The 21396-nt window shown below is 35.9% G+C and overlaps 2 protein-coding genes across 27 annotated transcripts in view; one reads left to right on the top strand and one right to left on the bottom strand.

The window, feature by feature from the left end:
• PPIP5K2 (diphosphoinositol pentakisphosphate kinase 2) overlaps positions 1 to 7568 on the bottom strand; it is an 80920-nt gene extending 73352 nt beyond the window's left edge. For 22 of the 24 annotated variants that reach the window (XM_017511805.1, XM_017511786.1, XM_017511791.1 and 19 more), the window contains exon 1: positions 7243 to 7568. The gene's annotated coding sequence lies outside the window, so the exon portion shown is untranslated. Of the gene's footprint in view, positions 1 to 2760; positions 2916 to 7242 lie in introns of all 24 variants that reach the window. The other 2 variants (XM_037732532.1, XM_017511790.2) reach the window with 2 other exon arrangements.
• A 2-nt stretch (positions 7569 to 7570) lies between these two features.
• Positions 7571 to 21396, top strand: part of GIN1 (gypsy retrotransposon integrase 1) — a 36022-nt gene continuing 22196 nt past the window's right edge. The window contains exons 1-3 of one of the 3 annotated variants that reach the window (XM_017511806.2): positions 7571 to 7669; positions 19034 to 19179; positions 20844 to 21037. In XM_017511806.2, the coding sequence (XP_017367295.1) occupies positions 19041 to 19179; positions 20844 to 21037 (333 nt within the window). In that variant the 5' untranslated portion in view covers positions 7571 to 7669; positions 19034 to 19040. The remainder of the gene's footprint in view (positions 7670 to 19033; positions 19180 to 20843; positions 21038 to 21396) is intronic. The other 2 variants (XM_017511807.2, XM_037732547.1) reach the window with 2 other exon arrangements.

Below are 21396 nucleotides of genomic sequence, written 5' to 3'. Positions count from 1 at the left end.
ATCAAATGGCAAATATCTCTTTTTTTTTAATTTTTTTACTCTTTCCATATAAAAATAGCTCAAATATTTCAATAGTGGAAGGGGAACATTCTGGAGTCAGATATATCTGTTTTAATCTGTCATTGCATAACTAGTGATGTATGCTAGTTGCTATTAGTCTATAAAAAAGGGAGTATCTCTGGTGGATACCTGGCTGTTAAAAAAAAAAATCATTAGGGGAATGCAAATAAAAACTGCAATTTGATATCAATATATAGCTATCAGCCTGGCTAAAAAAAAAAAAAAAAAAAGAAAAGAAAAAGGAAGTACAGTAGCACCCTGCAACCCTGTAAAGATTAACTGAGACAGCATAAGTGATTGGCATATATTAAACACTCAATAAACCATAGTTTCTATAAATACTCCTATAAACCAAACTCCCTACTGACTCTAAAATGTAAATCTAAAAGAAAGAATTGTTCATTATTTGTTGAAATGAACGTATTTATTGAACAAATACTATTTACTTACTGTAAAAGGCACAGTATTAGGTGCTAGTTATATAAAGTCAAAGTAAACGTGGCTGTTTTCCTTAAGGAGCTTTTGGTCTAAGAGAGAGGCAGCCAAGTAAGTTGACATTTCAGATTTTAGTGTGATAAGCACGCCAATAAAAATGATAATAGGAACACGTAATAATGTAATGAAATGTAATAAATGTCTTACTATCCACTTCAGAATGTCAATGATGGGAGATGCCAGGTCCAGTATGTCAATGCAATATATAGGCATATACTTATATGCATATACACATGAATATATGAGTGTGTATATACATACTTTATGGCCTTATTTTAAAATTGTATTGTACTTCCTCCTAAAGTATTATAACAAAAATGAAAACAATCTGTTGTAGAGGTAAAGCTGAAAATTAATTTTTTTTAGCTTCTTAATTATAGAATATTCATTGTAAAAAGTCTGGAATACATAAAAATAAAATTTAAAAAATCAGTTAATGAGCCTTGACACAATGGCAGAACTAACGGTTGTAGTTCTTCAGACCTATGGGGCTGTTTCCTGCTATTCTGTGATGGTTAATACTCAGTGTCAACTTGATTGGATTGAAGGATGCAAACTATTGATCCTGGGTGTATCTGTGAGGGTGCTGCCAAAGAAGGTTAATATTTAAGTCAGTGGTCTGGGAAAGGCAGACCCACCCTTAATCTGGGTGGGCACCATTTAATCAGTAACCAGCGCAGCTAGAATATAAAGCAGGTAGATTTAAAAACAAAACAAAACAAAACCAAAAAAACGTGAAAAGGCTAGACTGGCTTAGCCTCCCAGGCTGCATCTTTCTCCCGTGCTGGATTCTTCCTGCCCTCAAACATCAGATTCCAAGTTCTTTAGCTTTGGGACTTGGACTGGTTTCCTTGCTCCTCAGCTTGCAGATGGCCTATTGCAGGACCTTGTGATTGTGTGACTTAATACTACGTAGTAAACACACCTTTATAGCTATATCTGTCCTATTAGTTCTGTCCCTCTAGAGAGCTCTAATAGTCTTTTCAATATATATTTTCCCACATTTTTGAAATACTTTACAAAGTATGTTTACGTGTAGGTAGAAATCAACTTTTGGGGAAAAAAGTATGTATCCAATAGCTTTTTTTTCCCCAAGGGTATAAATGAATGACTGATCTATCCTGTTTTGTTCACTTACATTCTATTTAAGTCTTTAATGCAGCATGAAGTATATAGATATATGTCCCTCATTTGATTATGACTTTAGGTCTGAAACATGTCTCATTCATTCATTTGGTAAGGCACTAGGTAAATCAACAAATAAATACATGTTAGAAAGACCTCTTTAATAAGGTGACATTTAAATATGAATTTAAATTAAATGAGAAACAAACCATGGGGTTATATGGTGGGAACATTCCAGGTAAGAAAGAAAGTATAAAGGCTCTAAAGCAGAAGTATGCTTGGCATTTTTCCCAAATTCATTAAATAGTAAGGTAACTAGAGCAGTACAAGCAAGCAAAGCAAAACTGGTAGAAAATCATGTTGGGTAAGTATTAAGATGCACACAAAGGACTGAGGAGCCATAATAAGAATTTTCAATTTGTTAAATGTGATTGCACTGCATTTAGGGAGGCTGAGGCAGGCAAATCACTTGAGGTCAGGAGTTTCAGACCAGCCTGGCCAACATGATGAAACCCCTTCTCTGCTAAAAATATAAAAATTAGCCTGGCATGGTGATGTGCACCTGTAATCCCACCTACTCGGGAGGCTGAGGCAGGGGAATCAGTTGAACCCGGGAGGTAGAGGTTGCAATGAGCCGGGATTGTGCCAGTGCACTCCAGCCTGGGCAACAGAATGAGACTCATCTCAAAAAACAAAACAAACAAACAAAAAGAAAGTAAGAGGAGATGAAACACAGAGAAGTTATACAGTTATTTTGAAGAGTTTATAAAAGATGAACAGAGGAATTGGACCTCTAAAGGACATAAAGTGAAGGAAGTCTTTCTTTTTATTTTCCATGATTCCATCTTAATATATGATGGAATAACAGATGTCATTAATAACAGATGTTATTAAAAAAATTAACAGGCTAGTGCTTAAGAGCATGGATTCAGGGGATAAAATACCTAGGTTTAAATCCAACTGACTGCAATTAGCTGATCTTGAGCAAGTAAGTTAACTTCTTAGGGCCTCAATTTCCTTATCTGTAAATTGTACATATAGCTTATTTTAATACTTTTATATAAAAGATAATATACTAACAGTGCTTGTATCCCAAGGTCTAGGCTATGCTCCACACAACTTAAATCAAAATGATTGAGAGTAGAGTTCGGGTAAGTTTAAGGCTTCCCAGGTAATTCCAACAGGTAGCGAAGTTTGAGAACCAGTTTTTGAAAATGAGTATTATTGGAGATTTCCTACAATAAAAAGGAGATAAAACTGATGAAGCAGGATTTTTGTCTTGCTTGGCACATCTCAAGTACCCAATAGATATTCCTCTACAAAATTTCCCTTAACAATTTACAAGACCTCTTCTCCGAATCATTCGTTTTGACCTTCGGTCACCTATAACCTTATTATTTAACAGCTAGGGTTATGTATATCCCTCCAAAACATAAATATCAAGGGAATGAACATTTATTAGGCACTGTTACCTATTAAGTACCATATTTGTAAATTCAGAGCCTCCCACCCTGTTGCCTCACCATGAATTAACTATAAGTATGCCAATAAATTAATTGACTCAGCCTTCAAGGCAGCTGTTACTCCCTGGCCAATTGCTTCCAGTAGCACTCTCTTCAGTTTCCCCAGGATACTGTACAAATAGTACCATTTTCCATGTATGCCTTATCATGAAAAGAGTTGGGAAGAAATTACTTACTGCTTTGTGATTTAACAATCTCACAGCCATCCTGGAATTAGGAATATCTTCATTTTATAAATGTTTTACATATGTAGTTACGTGTCTCTTTTGTCATTATAAATTAAGACTTGAGGTTCAGAAAGCTTAAGTAATTTGATCATCATCACACAACCAATTAGGATTGCAAATGAAAATCAAACCCAGGTCTGTTTAAACCAAAGGCCACTATACTCACTTAAGAGCAAAAATCAGGACTCCATAGTCCTTATGACAGCATAACAAATATAAATTATCGGAAAACTAAAAATATAAATTCAAATATATTTCTCTCACCGAAGTAGCATATATACCATAGAACAAGATGAAATTTTATGAGCATTATAAGAGATCCAGGACATTCAAAATGATTTGTGTTATTTCACTCAAAACACTGATAATTGAACCAAGTACAGTTTATGCTTATAGCACTTCCACATTATTCAGCATTTTGATCAATGGTCAGTCATTAATTTCAACTTATGTTAACTGTCTGGGCATAAAGACACATACATTATTCAAATATCAGTGTTGAACCTACTTTAATTTTAAAATTATTTCTATAGCAGCAGTCCCAAAATGGACTGGTTACATCAGAATTATCTGATAGACTTGTTAAAACACAAGTGACTGCGCTTATCATAGATTAGGAATTCCTAAACAGTAATTCTTAACTAGAAAAACTATATTTTTACAAATGGATGAGCAGCCAGGTTTGGGAATCTATCTGTACAAAAGACAAATACCCCTTAAACCTGATTTCTAAATCTGAAATGAGTGTTAACATTGCTAAAAATGTCCACACTCAATGCAGTAGTTCTCAAACATTAGCATGCAACAGAATCACCTGTAGAGCTTGTTAAAATACTAAAACTAAAAATTCTAGCTGTGGGGGACAATATTTTGCTTTTCCAAAAGTTCCAAGGTGATGCTGATGTTGCACATCTTGGAATCACACTATGAGAACAATTGCTCTAGACACAAAACTCTGAGTTTGAAAACTTTTTCTGAAAGTTGCTCAGCTCTGTGTCTTTAGTCAAGTTATTGAACCTCTCTAGTCATCATCTATAAAATGGAATTATGAATTTTATATATTGTCTTGACGATTAAATTACAATACAGACACCACAGCAAATAGCACATATTAAGCACTCAGGAAATGTCAGCTGTTTAATATTTTGTTAAATATTGTTATGACAGTTTTCTAACAGATTTAATTGGCAAGGAATAAACATAAATAACTCAATTTAGAATGTATCTACTTACCTCTTGTCTAATGAAGCCACAGAAATCCTTTGCCACTGCTGTTGTTGAAGACCTCTTTATCTCTTTACATCTTTTCTAGTCTTACCATACTGCTTGAGGCTGTCATGAACACTACTACCTGGGATAATCAGTCATCTCTTTCATACCTTTACTGGTAGTGGTCAGAGCTACCTGATCCTCAAAATAACACCCTGGATCAGCCATCAGTTCCACCTAATATTCAGACCCCTCCTTACCTGAGCTTAATGTTTCCAAGCCATCATTGTAGCCCTTTTCATAGGTTCCCTCAGGAGCCCAACTATAAACTAGTAGATTTCTACTCTCAAAATCAGAGGAAATGGGAGCTCCTGCTCCTGCTGCTCAGTCTTAATGCAAATATATAACCAGTTTTCCTGAAATTTCAAAAGCATTTTCCAGTGCAAACATTGTTATAAATGGTGGTTCCTTTCCAGGGCACTAATAGTGCATCCACATAATAGGGAATAAATAGGTTTCTGCAGGCTGGCAAAGGCAATCTCATTCATTAACAGGATTACACAAAAAAGCCCATTCCAAGTTCCACACAACCTTCATGTTGAATTTTTTTCCTTCTTCAAACTTTCATTTAATACCTTTTTGCTGAACCTGCATTTCCTTCTGCCCAGAAATCACTGCTCTCCTTGAAAGTTCCTATCCCTTATTCAAAAACCAACTGGAAGGTGTTCAATGAATGTTTTCCTAAGAACTATCACACCTCTGTTTTATGTTAATACGCCTAAAAACTCTCTCCCATATTCTATGTTCTGTGGCATTTTAGATCTTTTCACTTATCTGTTTCCATCTGAGTTGGGTATTTTCCTCTCCAACTTTTTATTATGAAAAATTTCAAATACTCAGAAAAGTTGAAAGAACAGTGTATTAATCATCCATATACCCACCATTATACTCACAATTGCCAACATTTTGCCATATTTGCTTGCTTTCTTTTTAATACACACACACACACACACACACACACACACACTCTCTCTCTCTCTCTCTCTCTCTCTCTTGCTGCACCATTTGGAAGTACTAGGTATTAACATACCTCATCTCAAGTACTTTCCTATGCATCTCCTAAAAAATAAGAACATCGTCCTACATAACCACAATTCCTTTTCCACATGAGAATATTAATTGATCCTTAACATTGTCTATATTGTAGTTGCATGGAAGCTTTTAGAGAACAAGGACCTAATCTATGTTCCCACTACTTAACTGGGTGCATAGCATTCACTTGGGTAATCAACAGATGTTCTACCTCATAACAACTACTCTGAAAGTCATATGAATTTAAAATTTAAACAGCAACCTTTGATTTTAAAAATTTCTGTGCATCAATTTAGTCATTTGCTTTACATAAACCTGTGCTGCAGTAAGTACAGTATTTTGGGTTTGGAACTACTTAATTCTGCATCACAATGCTCCATAGACATAGATCATGTCTATCTTTTTTTCAAACATGTAAGTAGGTACAAGAAATTTTTTTAAATAAATGAATGCTTTCAGACACTGAAAATGTTAATGAAGAAATTGAAATCGAGGAAAAACAAGGTCGGGGCAATAGAATACAGATTTTGAAAGCAGAGAGATCTGGTTTTTAACACAGATTCAAACGTTTACTTACAACAAATGTTTACTAGGGCAAGTTGCTTGACTGCTCAAAGCCTCAATCTCTAACTCTGTAAAATGGTGATGATAATCTAGCATACCTCCCGGAATTGTTTAAAGGAATGAATGACAAAATATGTAAAGCATTTGGCACACATAAGACTCTGTTAATGGTAACTATCGTTATTATTTTATCCATCTGAGACAAAAAATATTTATTAACACCAAAACAAAATCCTGTCCCAGTGTACAGGGAGAATGTTGCATGCTAAGATCAGCTATGCTTCCCACTTCCATAGTTAAGCCTTCCAGCAAGACAGCTACTATCCAAAGAACTCCGAGTTGCAAATTCCCAGGAAGTGGTCAAGAACCTCGTGAATGAGATCCATCCAGGGATCATCATCCTGGCCCCTTCTCCCTCAAGGCGCAGAAGGCTGCAACGCCCTCCAGCTGGAGGTGCAGCAGTGACCTGCAGCCTCGGTCCCTACTAAGAAAAGCGGCAATACACGAGGCTTTTGTTCTTTTAAAGTGGGTATGGGGTTGACAGAGAGGGATAAAGACTAAGGTAGAAAAAATTTTTAAACAGCCACGTCTACCCACAGCAGTCCCACAACTCGAGGCTAATCACTTCGGTGGAGCCAGACACCGCGTGGGGTAGAAGCTCGGCAAGTTCCCTTTCAGCTGAGCTGCAATTTCTGGCGTCTCAAACCCAAGAAATGAAAAAGGGACGCCATGGGGGAGCAGGAGGATAAATCAGGGAGCGAAAGGACCCTCAAAGCTATACTGTCACTCCTCGCCCATGCTGTCATTCGCTCCGGCACATGCCCCTCGGTAGCGCGTGTTTAGGGTATGCAGAGCACGGAAGACAAAGCAGAAGCCCAGCAGCCGCCTCAACCTTGGCATGATCAGATTCCGCATCTCCGGTTCTCCTCCGGTTTCGGGGCCCTCACCTGCCACGAATGCGGTCGTCACGCGAGCAGCTGGGAGACGGTCAAGCCCATTCAGGTCTAGGTTCCCCCCTTTCATACCGGAGGCAGGGGTGAGGTGTCCGTCCTGAGACTTCAGTTGTGGGCGTGGACGTAGGCTACTTCCTTCAGTAGCAGCTCTAGGGCCACATAAGGGCACCTCGAGCTACTACACCTCAGGAATCTCCGCCACGCCTCTTCCCCGCCCTCCTCGGGTCTCACGCCGAAACCTCCCCGGGCGGAACAATTTCCGGCAAGAGCCAAACGATCCGCCCTAACCTTTTTGACCGTGGTTCCTAAGGCTTCCAAAAAGCCTATTCTCTTAAGGACCCGGGTAGTTCCGCTTCCGGCAGCGCCAGATAAATCTCAAGAGGAAGCTTAAATCCTGTCGTTTGAATTTAGGACCACCTCGGTGAGTGGTCATTCTGGTGTGCTGTGTCATACCTACTGTTTTTTTCAAGTAAGGCATAACCTGACGGTAATTTCAAAACCATTCGGCCCTGTCGGCCTAAGGAAGGATTTAATTGAGTCTTTGGGGAGATTCTGCGCAGGCGCCTTTGAGACGGAAGGGCCTTGGGCGTTGTGACGTCCCGCGCGAGCTGAGCAGAAAGGGCGAGTGCTGTTTCGGGCCTGGGGAGGTGCCTACTAGGTGTAATTGAGTTTTACTAAGTGGTCATTTTCCTGCTGATTCTTAGTGTAGCTGGACCTTGTCCTTAAGAGTCAGTTAACGAATCGCCGAAACGCTTAAGAAATGCTTCCTCACAGTTTAGTATCTTTTGAAACTCCAAGCACATTTGGCCGGCGTTGAAGAATTCTCCTTATTACTTTGATCAATCATTTAATCTGAAATTTTGCTCCAGATTTAAACACGTGGTGGGCAGAAACGTGAGCTCAAGAGGGAATCCTGTCACGTAACTTTAAAAGGAAAATGTACACTTTATCTTAGTGTGGGTTTTTCTTAAATGGGCACTTCTGAACCAAAGTAGATACTTTTTAAAGTGGAAATGCATTTATCCCATGTGGCTTCAGGTGAACGCTTATGGCGATGAAGATATTTAGTTAAATGAATTTATACTCTCAAGTGAAGCAGATTGTAGAAACGTGTATTTGAATTTCCAAGTCCTTGACGTTGCCTAAAATTGTGGGTGTCCATTTTTTGGACCTTAAAATAGAATAATTCAAATGTCAGAATTCCGATCCAAATTAACGTGTTGATTGAAAATTGCAGATTTTAGGTTGGAACTAGCGGGGTATTATAACCTTTCAGGGGCTTAAATTGGTACCTTTGTTTTTAACCCTTGGTGAAACAGTTAACTCCTAATTTTATTTGACGTAATACCAAACTGCCTTTATTGAATACAAACATAAAATTATCAAAGGAATTAAGCAATTACTTGATTTTATTTGATGTTATGCAGGGGACAAAGTGTACAAAGCTTAACCAAATATGATCCTGACATTCCTCTTGCAAAACTACAAGTTGTAAGCAACCACTTTCATTTTTTCTTATTCCTACATGTTTAAGGACATAAGTAACTATTTTAACAAATTCTTGAAAATATAAGCATATCCAAAGAAGTCCCAGGACAGTCTTTATGCAGTTGAAACCACTTAATCCCCTTGTAAATGATGCCTTTACTTAATAATCTTTGAGTATAAGAAGATATTTATATTTATCCTGAATATGATAGCTTCAAGCCAGTTTCTCATATTAACTACTTTTCAAATACATTGTTTCTAGGGACCAAGTGGTGTATGTATGGGCTTTGGAAAAAAAAAAAAAAATTCCTTTCAGGTTATTTTTATATATGAATACCAATTATTAGCAGTAAAAGTTTAGCTACTTCAAAGGCTGTGCTTTTCGTGAACTGAATTTTCTTTCTTATGCATTTTCTATTTCTTTTTGTCATCTGTCTCTGCCTTCAGAACCAGTAGTTCCTTAACTTCATTAGAGTGTAATATCATCATCAAAGGATACAACTCCCGAGTCTTCTGATTTTGTTCTTAGCAGTAAAGCTTTAGAAGCATTGCTATAAAGCATTAATCCCCATTAATGAAAGGAAAGAGATTTTAAAATATTTTTTCATGTAGATGAAGATTTTGAGAAAAGAAAGGGTTCTCTGTTACTTTCAACAGCCTGATATGGATAATAATACTTAGATATTATAATTATACTTTACCATATACAAAGGACTTTTAAGTTCATTATCTTCATCCTCATAATTGTGAAAAAGGACAAGATATTACGTCCTTTTCCAAACATGGATGTTAAGGCGTAAGTCTATACCTTCTTTGACACAGTTTACTTATAGTGCTATGTATGTGAAAGTGAAGTATAATGTTTTCAAACTCGAAATGTTACCTCTGGAATATTTGCTATTTTAAAATTCAGTGTTATTTTTAATTATCCTTTCGGGAAATTCAAGTAATTCTTTATTCATTTACAGACAGTTGAAGGTCCACTATGTTCTGAACACTTAAGCAATGTAGACATAAAAAATTAATAAGATCTTTCCATTTCTCATTTATAATCTAAAATATTTTTAGAAAAATCACTTTATATTGTGTAACAGAGGGCTGAACCAAGCAAGTATTACAAAAGCTAAGGATAACAGGTAATTGAGTTATTGGTATAGCAGGGGGAAAAAGTGTAAAATTTGAAGAGACACCAAGTTACAAATGTCAACACATGTCCTCACTTTATTACTTTCAGTAAATTGGACAATCTCTGAACCTCCATTTTCTTACATGTAGAAAGGATATAAAACTAATATCTACTCCATGGAGTTTGTGAGGATTATCATAGTAAAATGCTATATAAATGTTTGCAGCTGTAGTCATGAGTCGCTTAGCAATGTAGATAAATTCTGAGAAATGCTTTGTTAGGCAGTTTGAGCATCGAGCAAATACAGACTCTACCTACATGAACCTAGATGGGTGTGTGTGTGTGTGTGTGTGTGTGTGTATGTGTGTATGTATTTTTCATATAGAAAACCAAATGTCCCTACACTTTATTATCACTGATTTCTCCCACTTGATCTACAGTGCTAATATCAAATGCCCTATATGAGGTTTCTATATATGCTCCATTATCATCTTATAGGACCACTACCTCATAGGCAGTAAATCCTTAACCAAAACATTCTTATGCAGTGCACTTGCATTGGCAATTGTTTTTAAAACTTTAAATTTTTAAAAACTGTTTTAAATTTTTTAATTTATACTTTTGATTTTTCCAGATGTCATATAAACAGAAGTATACAGTATATAGCCTTTTGTGTCTGGATTATTTCACTTAGCATGATTTTGAGATTTATTCAATTTGTTAGGTATTTGTAGTTTGTTTCTTATCAATGCTTAATAATATTCCACTCTGTGGATCTACTATAATTTGTTTATCCATTCACCAGTTGGTAAACATTTGTTTTCAGGTTTTGGTTGTTATGAATAAAACTCCTAGAAGCATTCACTTACAGATTTTTAGGTGTACATACTTTCTTTTGGTTTAGTATCTAATATTGGTATTGCTGGACCATATGGTAAATTGATGTTTAACTTATAAGAAATTGCCAAACTGTTTTCCAGCACGTTTACACCATTTTCTATTATTACCAGCTATGCTCTGTATCTTTGGTAGTAACTAGTATTATCAGGTTTTGTTTTATTTTTGTTGTTGTTAGTTAGTGTGTAGTCATATCTTATTGTGGTTCTAATTACATTTTTTTCATTGTCTATTGATGTTGAGCATTTTTTCATGTGTTTATTTGCTAACCATATCTCTTTGGTGAAGTGTCTGTTTTTTCCATGTTTTAAATTGGGTTGTTTGCATTTTTGTTAAGCTTTAAGAGTTCTTTAGAATTCTGGATACAAGTTATTTATCATATATGTGTATTTTATCCCAGTGTTATTTCTCTTTTTTTAGCAATTCTTTAAAGAATAAAGGTTTTAATTTTTTTCTTTATGGATAGGGGTTTTTTCTTTGCTATCTAGGAAGTCATTACCCAACCTAAGCTCACAAAGATTTTTTTTTTGTTGTTGTCTTCTAGAAGTTTTATAGTTTTAAGTTGGACATTTAGGTCTGTGGCCTATCGTGAATTAATTTTTACATATTGTATGAGATATGAGTTGAGGTTCATCTTTTTTCAAATGATGTTTAATTGTTACAGCATTTGTTGAAAATGTTATCCTTTCTTCATTGAATTACCTTGGCATCTTTGTTGAAAATCAGTTTACCATAACTGAGTGTCTGTTTCTGGCGCTATTCTGTTCCATAGATTTAAGGCTGTCATTTTGCCATCATAGCACAGTCTTGATTACCATAGCATTATAGAAAGTCCTGAAACCATATAATGTGAAATTCTTCAACTATATTCATTTTCAAAGTTGTTTTAATATCAGTTTTAGAATCAGCCTGTCAGTTTCCTCAAAAGAGCTTGAGGGTTTCTGATTGGGACTGCGTTGGATCTATAGAGATCAATTTGGGAAGAATTGGCATCTGGTCCAGCTTTTTCTCAGTGGTAGAGAGGGAGTGACTCCAGCTTTCCACATTCTAGTCTGAAACCTATATGGGAATGTTTAGTGGTATTTCAGAAATAAATAATTTACTTCTGTTGTTATAGTCACTATAATATCTTTATTGGAAGAGATCACAGAACTATTTGTGCATTGGATGCCATCCCCTGCTGCCATCTCAGAAACATCATACTATCAGTCATGTAATTTTTTTTCTCCTCTGTTTTCATTGGTCTTTCTAGAATTCCTTCTGTTAGCATTAAATTTTGGGGGTTATTCCCTTGTTGAAAGCAAAACAATCTTGTTTAAAAACATTGTTTTAATTAAGCAAATCACACATAACATGAAATTTACTATGTTAACCATTTTTAAGTGTACAGTTCAGTGGCATTAAGTACATTCACATTGTTGTACAACTACTACCACCATCCATCTCCAGAACCCTTTTCATTTTGCATAACTGAAACTCTTGACCAGTTAAACAATAACTCTTTCATTCTCTCCTCCCCACCCTCTGTTCTATACAACCATTATTCTTCTTTCTGTCTGTATTTGACTACTATGAGTACCTTACATAGGTGGAATCATACAATATTTATCTTTTTGTGACAGGTTCATTTCATTCCTGGTTAGCTTACTGTCCTCAAGATTCATCCATGTGGTAACATGTCAGAATCTCCTTCCTTTTAAAGGTGTCTGAATATATACACCATATTTTGTTTATTCATTCAGTCGGTGATGGACACAAGTTGCTTCCATCATTTGGCTGTTGTGAGTGATGCTGCTGTGAACATGGCTGTCAAAACTTTTAACCCCCACTAGAGTGTAAACTCAATGATGAGGCTCAAGAGAATCTACATCTTGTTTATTATCCTGTCTCCAATGTAGCAGTTACTTAGTAACATTTTTTAGATCAATGAAGGAACCTTGTATCTGTCTTAAGCAGCTATCTTGTAGTTCCTTGCATTATAGCTAAGCTCAAGTTTCTAAATCCACTTTCTGACTTTCCATCCATTTCTTGTGTCATTGCAGTCTGGTTGCCACCTGCCCTGCTATACTCTAACTATACTCTATACTGTTGCCAAAGCCACTAGCTACATAATGGTTCTTATATCACTTAGTCTCTCTATTTCTAAGAACTTTGTATTTCCTAGCCTTCGATTACCAGAACCTCTTCTGGCTTTTTTTCCTATTTCTCTGGCTATTGTCATGTCCCTGAAGATTCACAATATATTTGGGAGAGAGACATATAAACTAATATATTCAATAGAGTGTTTCAGATTTTATGATAACAGTTGATACATATTACTGTATGTGCCAAGGAAAGTGTGCACAAATCTCCCTGAGATTGGAGATGTGTCAGAAAGGATTCATAGATGAGTGAACTCATTATTGTGAATGTTGAAGGATAAGGATACATCTACTGCACTTCCTACTGTGTATACTTTCCATCTGATCCTTCTTCCATTGCCTTAACTTCACCTACTTTTTACATGCCGAGCTTAACCATGAAGAATGCAACCTGCTTAATAGTGTCATCTTTTTCCCTAAGCAAGATCTTCAGAAGTAATCCCAGATTCTTCTTTGCATTTACTCCACACATCTAGTCAGTCACAGTTCTTATGTGATATATCTATCCATTTATACTGACACTGCTTTGACTCAGAATTTCATCATTTCTTGCGTTAATTTTACAGTAGTTCCCTAGCTGACTGGTATAGGTATTCCTGTCTCTACCCCAATCTATATTCCATTTTGGTAATCGAAATTTGATCTTGTAACTCCAACTCTTTCTTAAAATTTCAAGTTATTCCAGGTTGGGGTGGTTAGAAGACACTCTGTAGGAATGACACGTAGCCAGAGTTTCAAAAGATGACTAGGGGCTGAATAAATGGCAATAAGGTTCATTCCAGGCAAAAATATCAATGAAGAGATGTGAGCACACTGGATGGGATGTTTGAAGAACTGTGATTATTTTTCGAATTGAGAATGCCAAGAGAAAAACATGGAGAGATGGGTAAAGATCTTATTTTATAAAGCCTTGTATACTGGCAGAGGTGTTTAGATATCATTAGTGCTATCGTCTTAATGGTTTCATTCTCCGAAAATTCCTATGTTGAAATCCTAACCACCAAGGTGATGGTATTAAGAGGTGGGACTTTGAGGACGGGCATGGTGGCTCACGCCTGTAATCCCAGTACTTTGGGAGGCCGAGATAGGTGGATCACTTGAGGTCTGGAGTTCAAGACCAGCCTGGCCAACATGGTGAAACCCCATCTTTACTAAAAATACAAAAATTAGCTGGGCTTGGTGGCATGCGCCTGTAGTCCCAGCCTCTCTGGAGGCTGAGGAATGAGAATTGCTTGAACCTGGGAGGCAGAGGTTGCAGTGATCTGAAATTGCGCCACTGCACTCCATCCTGGATGACAGAGTGCCACTATGTCTGAAAAAAAAAAAAAAAAAAAGAGGTGGAACTTTGGGGAGGTGACTTGATCATGGGTCAGAGCCCTCATTAATGGGATTAGTGCCCATATTTTAAAAAGTCCCCTTTCCCTCATGTGAAGTTACAGTGAGAAGACAGCTGCTTGTAAGAAAGTGAACCCTCAGTATACACTAAATTTGCTGGCATCTTGATCTTGTACTTCCTAGCCTCCAGAACTGTGAGAAAGGAATTTCTGTTTGTAAGCCATCCAGTTTGTGGTATATTTGTTATAACCACCCAGATGGACAATCAGGAATGGCAAAAGGCATATTTCGAGTTAAGTGAATATTTTGATAAGATTTGTGTTTTAGTGTGACCTCCATGACTACAGTGAGGACAGGGACTATTATCAGAGACAGAGGAGGCAAGGTCAGATAGGTGAGTGAACTAAGGCAGTGGCAATTGAATAAAGTTCAAAGTTCTACCTCATTCACAATCAAAATGCTTTTCCTCCTTCTCCAGATGGATCTACGTCTCTGCACATGTGTTTTGATAGTGGTCTTTGCATATATCTGTGCTAACACCATTCTATACTGTATGAATGCTGATTTATTCCTCTTTTTTTCTTCTCATTTATACCATAAGCTCCTTGAGGACAGGGATTTTATCTTGTTTCACTTTGTATTCTAGTATATACAAGGGTTTAGGGGCTCAGTAACTGAATGAGCAAATTAAAAGTTATATGGATTAACAGGCAAAAAAATATTAAAAAGGGTAAAACACGGGATGTTCTACAGTAGGTAAAAAGAGATTAGAGAGGTCAAGATCACTTCAGATTAGAGATCATGGAATGTTTGCTTTATTGAGGTGGTAGAACTTGATTTTGAAAGATGGAAGACTTAATCAGGTGGAAGTATATACCATTTAGGGGAAAATGATGTAAACCAAGGTATAGAGAATGGTTGAGGATATGGCCATGGGTATACAAAGGAAACTAGTGAGAGAAGAAGCTGTATAATGCTCTGCCAGGTTGTAGAGGGTAGGCTAGATAGTCTAGACACCTTAGCCACTAAGAAGTAGTTAATGCTGAGAGGCAGTCTCATAGTGTCCACTCTGTCAAGTAAATCATTTGGAAGATAAAAATATGCTAGGGATAGTCTAAATAAGTATCAAGGTGACTACATCAGGCAAATAACCACCCCTTTAAGTCTCAGTTCTGTTGTTTGTTGAGCCAAAACAACTCACCCATATAAAAATGAAAATAATACACTTTTGACAGCATTTGTGAAATATGAAAATCTGTGGGAAATTTATGATTTTTATGTCTTCTCCCACTGATTTTTATCTCCTCCTCCATAGCATAGATATATGTTAGTCTTCTCCCACTACTTTGATGAGAAAAAAAACAAACCAAAACCTTAAAAAGCTCAGTCTCCAAAATTTTTTGTAATGGTTCCTTTGCTCCATGTCCCTTTGTACTTTAGGTTTACTCTGAGGAGAGCAAATTTCTCTATTTCCGTTTATTTTCAATTATTCAAAAGTCAAAGATTTCAAAGCAGAGAAGTTAATTTCAGTAAATAGACCTTTTCTGAGGAGTTTTTGTTTATTTATTATAAGTAGGAAAGCCAACAATGTCCTCATAGCACAGATAACTGAATATACTGAAGACTTCATCTTATATTACATAGAAAAAATTTCTGTGTCTGCAGTAGGTAAATGGGTAGGGGGAGGAGGACAAGAGATGGTGGGAACTTGGAACCAAGAGGTTTTTAAATATAAGAGCAAAATATGGAAGCTACTGTGTTTATGCAGACTCACGTTTTTTTTTCCAATGGCTAGTTTGTTTTCTGCCAGTTCCAGTTACCCATACCCCTTGGTATTTTGGGGCCTGTACTTCCTCTACGGTGTGAGAGTTTGGTCTTTTCCTACTGTGGGCTTTTATGGGTCTGAAAAAGCTCCCCGCTCCTTTTCTTTTTAAAGTCCTTCAGGAGTTTTTGCAACCTTTACTGGTTTCTAAAAGGGAGGAAATAACACAATTTTTATCTTCCCTTCATAAACCTCATCTCCCTACAGTACCATACTCCCAACTGTCTAGGATGGGATATTTCTAGATTTCCCTTTAGATTGTCTAGATGATTTGGGACATTGATAGTTCTAAAAACTATTAAGGGAAAACTATAACAGGAAGTTATATACAGTATATTATTAATTTTACAGTATACAGTCTATATATTGATTTCATCTAAACTGAGAAGGGACAGGTTTCTGTCCCTTAGACTTGAAAAAACATGTGTCACTGTAGTATAGAGATGAAAATAGAGGACACAAAGAAAAAATGATTTTAGTTTTTTTTTTTTTTTTTCAAGAGTTGAGGACAATTAATGCAGAGCTACAGTGACAGACAGGCAAATGGATAGGTGGAGAAACAGGTTCTATATTTCCAACTCGAAACCATACAAGGCTTCATGAATTGAAAATTGATTTGGAGGTAGAAGTTTGCCACAGAATCCTGGCAGAGGAGATCGTAGTGAGGATGACATGGAAAGTAAAGGCATCAAGAGGTCTTATGTGGCAGATTGGAGAGTGGTAAGGTACCACGAGTGTTTCACCACAGATAATTTGAAAATCACTGACCTAGAGCAATATGAAACTTGGTAACAATAAAAGTGGCTACAAGACAGGGACAGAGTAAACACATGGTAAAGCCTCTTGATGCCTTTACTGTTTCCATTTAGTGGCTATTTGATGGTAAAGCATCTATGAACATTTTTGTACACATATTTTGATAGTCATAGACTCATTTCACTGGTATATGAAGTTAGAATTGCCAAGCCTTTAGGGTAAATGTGTATTTAGCTTTAGAAGAAGCTTAGTTTTCCAAAGTGGTTGTAACATTTTACCCTCCCACAATGTATGAGAGTTCCAGTTGCTACTTGTCCTCCCCAACACTTGATGTTGTCTGTGGTTTTTAATTTTAGCCAAGTCATTGTGGTTTTATTTGCATTGCCCTGAGGAATAATGATGTTGAGCACATTTTCACTTGCTTATTGACCATTGGATGTTCTCTTTTATGAAGTGCTATGTAAAAATTTCCACCCCGTTTTTTGAATTGGCTTATTGTCCTTTTCTTTTTGATTTTTACAAATTCTTTGCATATACTGTACTGGTTCTGAGTCTTTTGTTAGATATACATATTAAAGATATCTTCTCTCAATGTGTGTCCTGTGTTTTCACTTTCTTAATGTTGTCTTTGATGAGTACACATTTTTATTTTGATAAATCCCTATTGCTAATTTTTTTTTATGAATAGTGTTTTATGTGTCCTATTTAAGAAATCTTTGCCTGTCTTAAGATTTGAAAGATCTTTTCCTATGTTTTCTTCCAGAATCATTGTTTATCTTTCACATTTAAGTTTATGATTTATCTGGAATTAATTATTGTGTAAGATGTGAGGTAGGTGGTTTAGGTTCATTTTTTTCCCCCCAATACAGGTTGGGGGGAAAATGTTGTTGTCTAGCATTATTTATTGAAATGACCATCTTTTTCCTCATTATATTGATACCTTCATTGTATATGTATATGTATTGTATACGTATATGTATTGTATATGTATTGACATTGTATATGTATGGATATAATTCTGGACTCCTTGTTCAATTACAGTGATGTATTTGTATGTCCTTATGCCAGTTGGCTTGTCGTACTTACTTTATATGTATAAAAAGTCTTAAATCTGAGCCATTCATCTTTGAGATGATTTAGAAACTGTGACAGACTACATGTTTTTGGTTTGAGGTACAGCTAGCTATTAGAAAGTGAAAGAAAAATTATGTATTTAATAATCAATTGCAAGTGAATTAAACTTAGAAAAAACTAATTATCTTATAATACTTTATAGCAATAATTAACGTGTTGTTTAGGTTATGATGGGACTGTGTTAACATTTCAGAACCTTTGCTTTTAAATTGACATATACTTTGTGTTAACCTAAGGTAACAAATGTACTGTTATTCTCTCTGGAGGTTAAAAATAGATCAGAAAGATGGTTTTTACATTTGCAAAGAGCTGTATCATAGGGGAAGTGAACTGATAAGCTGGTTAAGCCATGGCAATAGGCACAGTCTGTTCTGCTTTGTCCTAGCATTCTTTTTCTGGTAAGTGTTTAGTCTCATTCCTAGATCCTCCAGTGGTTAGTAAACATCTATTTTTTTTATATATATATAATTTCAAAGTTGTAAGATTTGTATTATAATCCTAGCAGGAAACAGAAGACATTCTGGTGGGATGTCTGAAATCAATTTAATGGAGCACATTTTTATAGACTGTAACAAAGTAAACAACATGACACCTGGTGACTATCAATAGCAAAAATAGTTACCACCTTCAGGCTAAGGTGGCAAGAAGAAGAAATACCATGAATCTATTTGCAAGTAATATAAAACTATATTTCATTTCTTATAACTTATTTATTTGTCACATGACAGGATCCTCCTGTGTTACCATCCTGTGAAAGTAACATTTCATTTGATAGCAATGAAATTTCAAACCTTTTTAAAGTATACTGGTTCATTTCCTTTTCTCTCAGTATGTGGAAAATTTTCAACATTTCTTATCAAATGGAAAGAGATAAGATAATTTGTCATGGGATATCTCAAAAATAGCATTTGAGTATTTTCGCTCATATACATCACTGTTCCTTCCCTGTACTGCAATTATCTTCCTCAAATAAATTCTGAGAATTCTCAGTTCATATGTAAGTAGAAATATGACAGAAGTCTGAACTGAAATGGCAATTCAGTTAGTTTAAAATTTAAGTTATCTGTTTAAATACATTTTACCTAGGTTCACAATGGTCCGTAGTGGAAAAAATGGTGATCTTCATCTTAAACAGATTGCATATTACAAACGAACTGGTGAATATCATCCAACTACACTGCCAAGTGAAAGAAGTGGCATAAGAAGAGCAGCAAAAAAATTTGTCTTCAAAGGTAAAATGAATGTTCAAAATCTTGATTATTGAGTTGTAGATGCTTCCCTACATTCTTCTTTGTAGAAGTTTGAGAATTTCTGTAGTAATTTTTGTTGCTAAACAATTAGCAGTTGAATTGATGATGCTACTCAATCCAAAGCAAAATTAAAATTACACTCAAGCTAACTGAAGGCCAGTAAGCATGAAAAGGAAGGTTTAAATTATAGACAGAATATGACATCATGAAACAAAACAAAACGTTTTTCTAAATTAACAACTTCTGCTTTTGCTCTCTTGTGTTCTCTAATGGTACACTTTCCAGCACTGATGTCACTGTCAGTGAGGAACATTTTTGATGCTTGATATGAAAATGTTGACAAAGTTAACTGGGTTGTTTACTAAAATAAAAACTGAAAGGAATTAACTATATTTCTGTGATCATGTCCCCCTAACCCCCACCAGTGCCATTAAATATTCTCAGGATCACATTTATTTTAGGACCTTTGAATCTCCCTGAATGGATTAAATATTTGAAAGGCAGTGGGATATTTATCTTGGAATGTCATGATAATTTTTTCTTCTTTTTCATCTATAAAGGAGAAGAGAAGTTTGGGATGAGATAAGCAACAAGTAGTCACCAGATAATTAAATGAATGTTTGTGTTCTAAATGGGAATTTTGCCTCTTAGGCTTACCCCAAAGCAGGTTAATAAATAAAATTCTGGGATAATCAATAAATGCCTGCTCATGTCTCCCTGTGTATATCCCTACCAATAACTCCCTTATACTTAAGATTAGGCAGACCCATTATCTGTTAGACTAAAGTGAGGATTCATTCATTCATATATTTGATAATTTATGTAACAAATGTTAACTGGGTGTCTTCTATGTGCCAGTCACATTTTAAATCTTGGAGACATATTGATAAATAACATAGATAAGGTTCCTGCTCTCAGGTTGCTTATATTCTAATTCTAAAAAGTAAGGAATGTTCCACTCCTCAATCTGCTTACTCATATTAGTAGCTGAATGGGTATTTTGGAGTTTGAATAGCTAGCCCATTCATATTGGAGAGGTAGATGGTGATTCTGCCCATACCCTGGTTACTTCCCAGCTGCAGATTCTTCTCACGTGTCCTCCTAGGAAACAGAAAATTCTCTTGAGGATTAAGGTTTTTTCCACTTTCCCGCTTCACCATCCCTGCCTTCTACTCAAATCCAGAAAAAGCTGAGAGAGCTGTTTGCTTGCAAAAATGCAGTGATGATTAAACATTATTTTAGAAAATTATGTTCTAGGAAGTTGTTTCTCTGTACATAATTTATTTGCTAATCTATTCCATTTTTAGAAAGTGCCTGCAAAATCTTCTTACTTTGAGTACTCCCATAGGGAGATAATTTCATATTTCCATAGTTATTATGTGCTTTGGTAAAAAAGCTTGCACTACTTATATTGGAATCTACAAAATTATAGCAGTTACCGCCCTTCCTAAGTATCTAGTAAGTGTGACAGCTAAGAAACTTTGTGTGGTTGCATCATTACAAATAAATATTCTATTTTAAATGCGGTAAGATTTTATAAAACAAAACAAAAATCTTCATGGTTTAAACAGAAGGCTATGATTGTCTTAAAACTACATAGATCTCTAAAAATTGCAGTTCTATCTTTTTGTTATCCTTTATTCTAGAAAAAAAGCTGTTTTATGTTGGAAAAGACAGAAAACAAAATCGTTTGGTAATTGTTTCAGAAGAGGAAAAAAAGAAAGTCTTAAGAGAATGCCATGAAAATGACAGTGGAGCTCATCATGGGATATCCAGGACCCTCACTCTGGTAGAATCCAATTATTATTGGACATCTGTGACCAATGATGTCAAACAGTGGGTATGGCTTATGTATTTAGAATATTATGAATAATGACTCTGATAGATATTTAAAATTTATTATTTCTCCAGATTTATTCTGGGTATCACCTCTTGTTAAGTATATTTGGCATGGTTATTTTAATTTAAAAAAAAAACACTTAGCCGGACGCGGTGGCTCAAGCCTGTAATCCCAGCACTTTGTGAGGCCGAGGCGGGTGGATCACGAGGTGAAGAGATCGAGACCATCCTGGTCAACACGGTGAAACCCCATCTCTACTAAAAATACAAAAAATTAGCTGGGCATGGTGGCACGTGCCTGTAATCCCAGCTACTCGGGAGGCTGAGGCAGGAGAATTGCCTAAACCCAGGAGGCGGAGG

This window comes from Cebus imitator, unplaced genomic scaffold (assembly GCF_001604975.1).
Source record: "Cebus imitator isolate Cc_AM_T3 unplaced genomic scaffold, Cebus_imitator-1.0 Scaffold452, whole genome shotgun sequence".
Taxonomy (NCBI): Eukaryota; Metazoa; Chordata; class Mammalia; order Primates; family Cebidae; genus Cebus; species Cebus imitator.
This window is presented reverse-complemented; position numbering and strand designations above follow the sequence as displayed.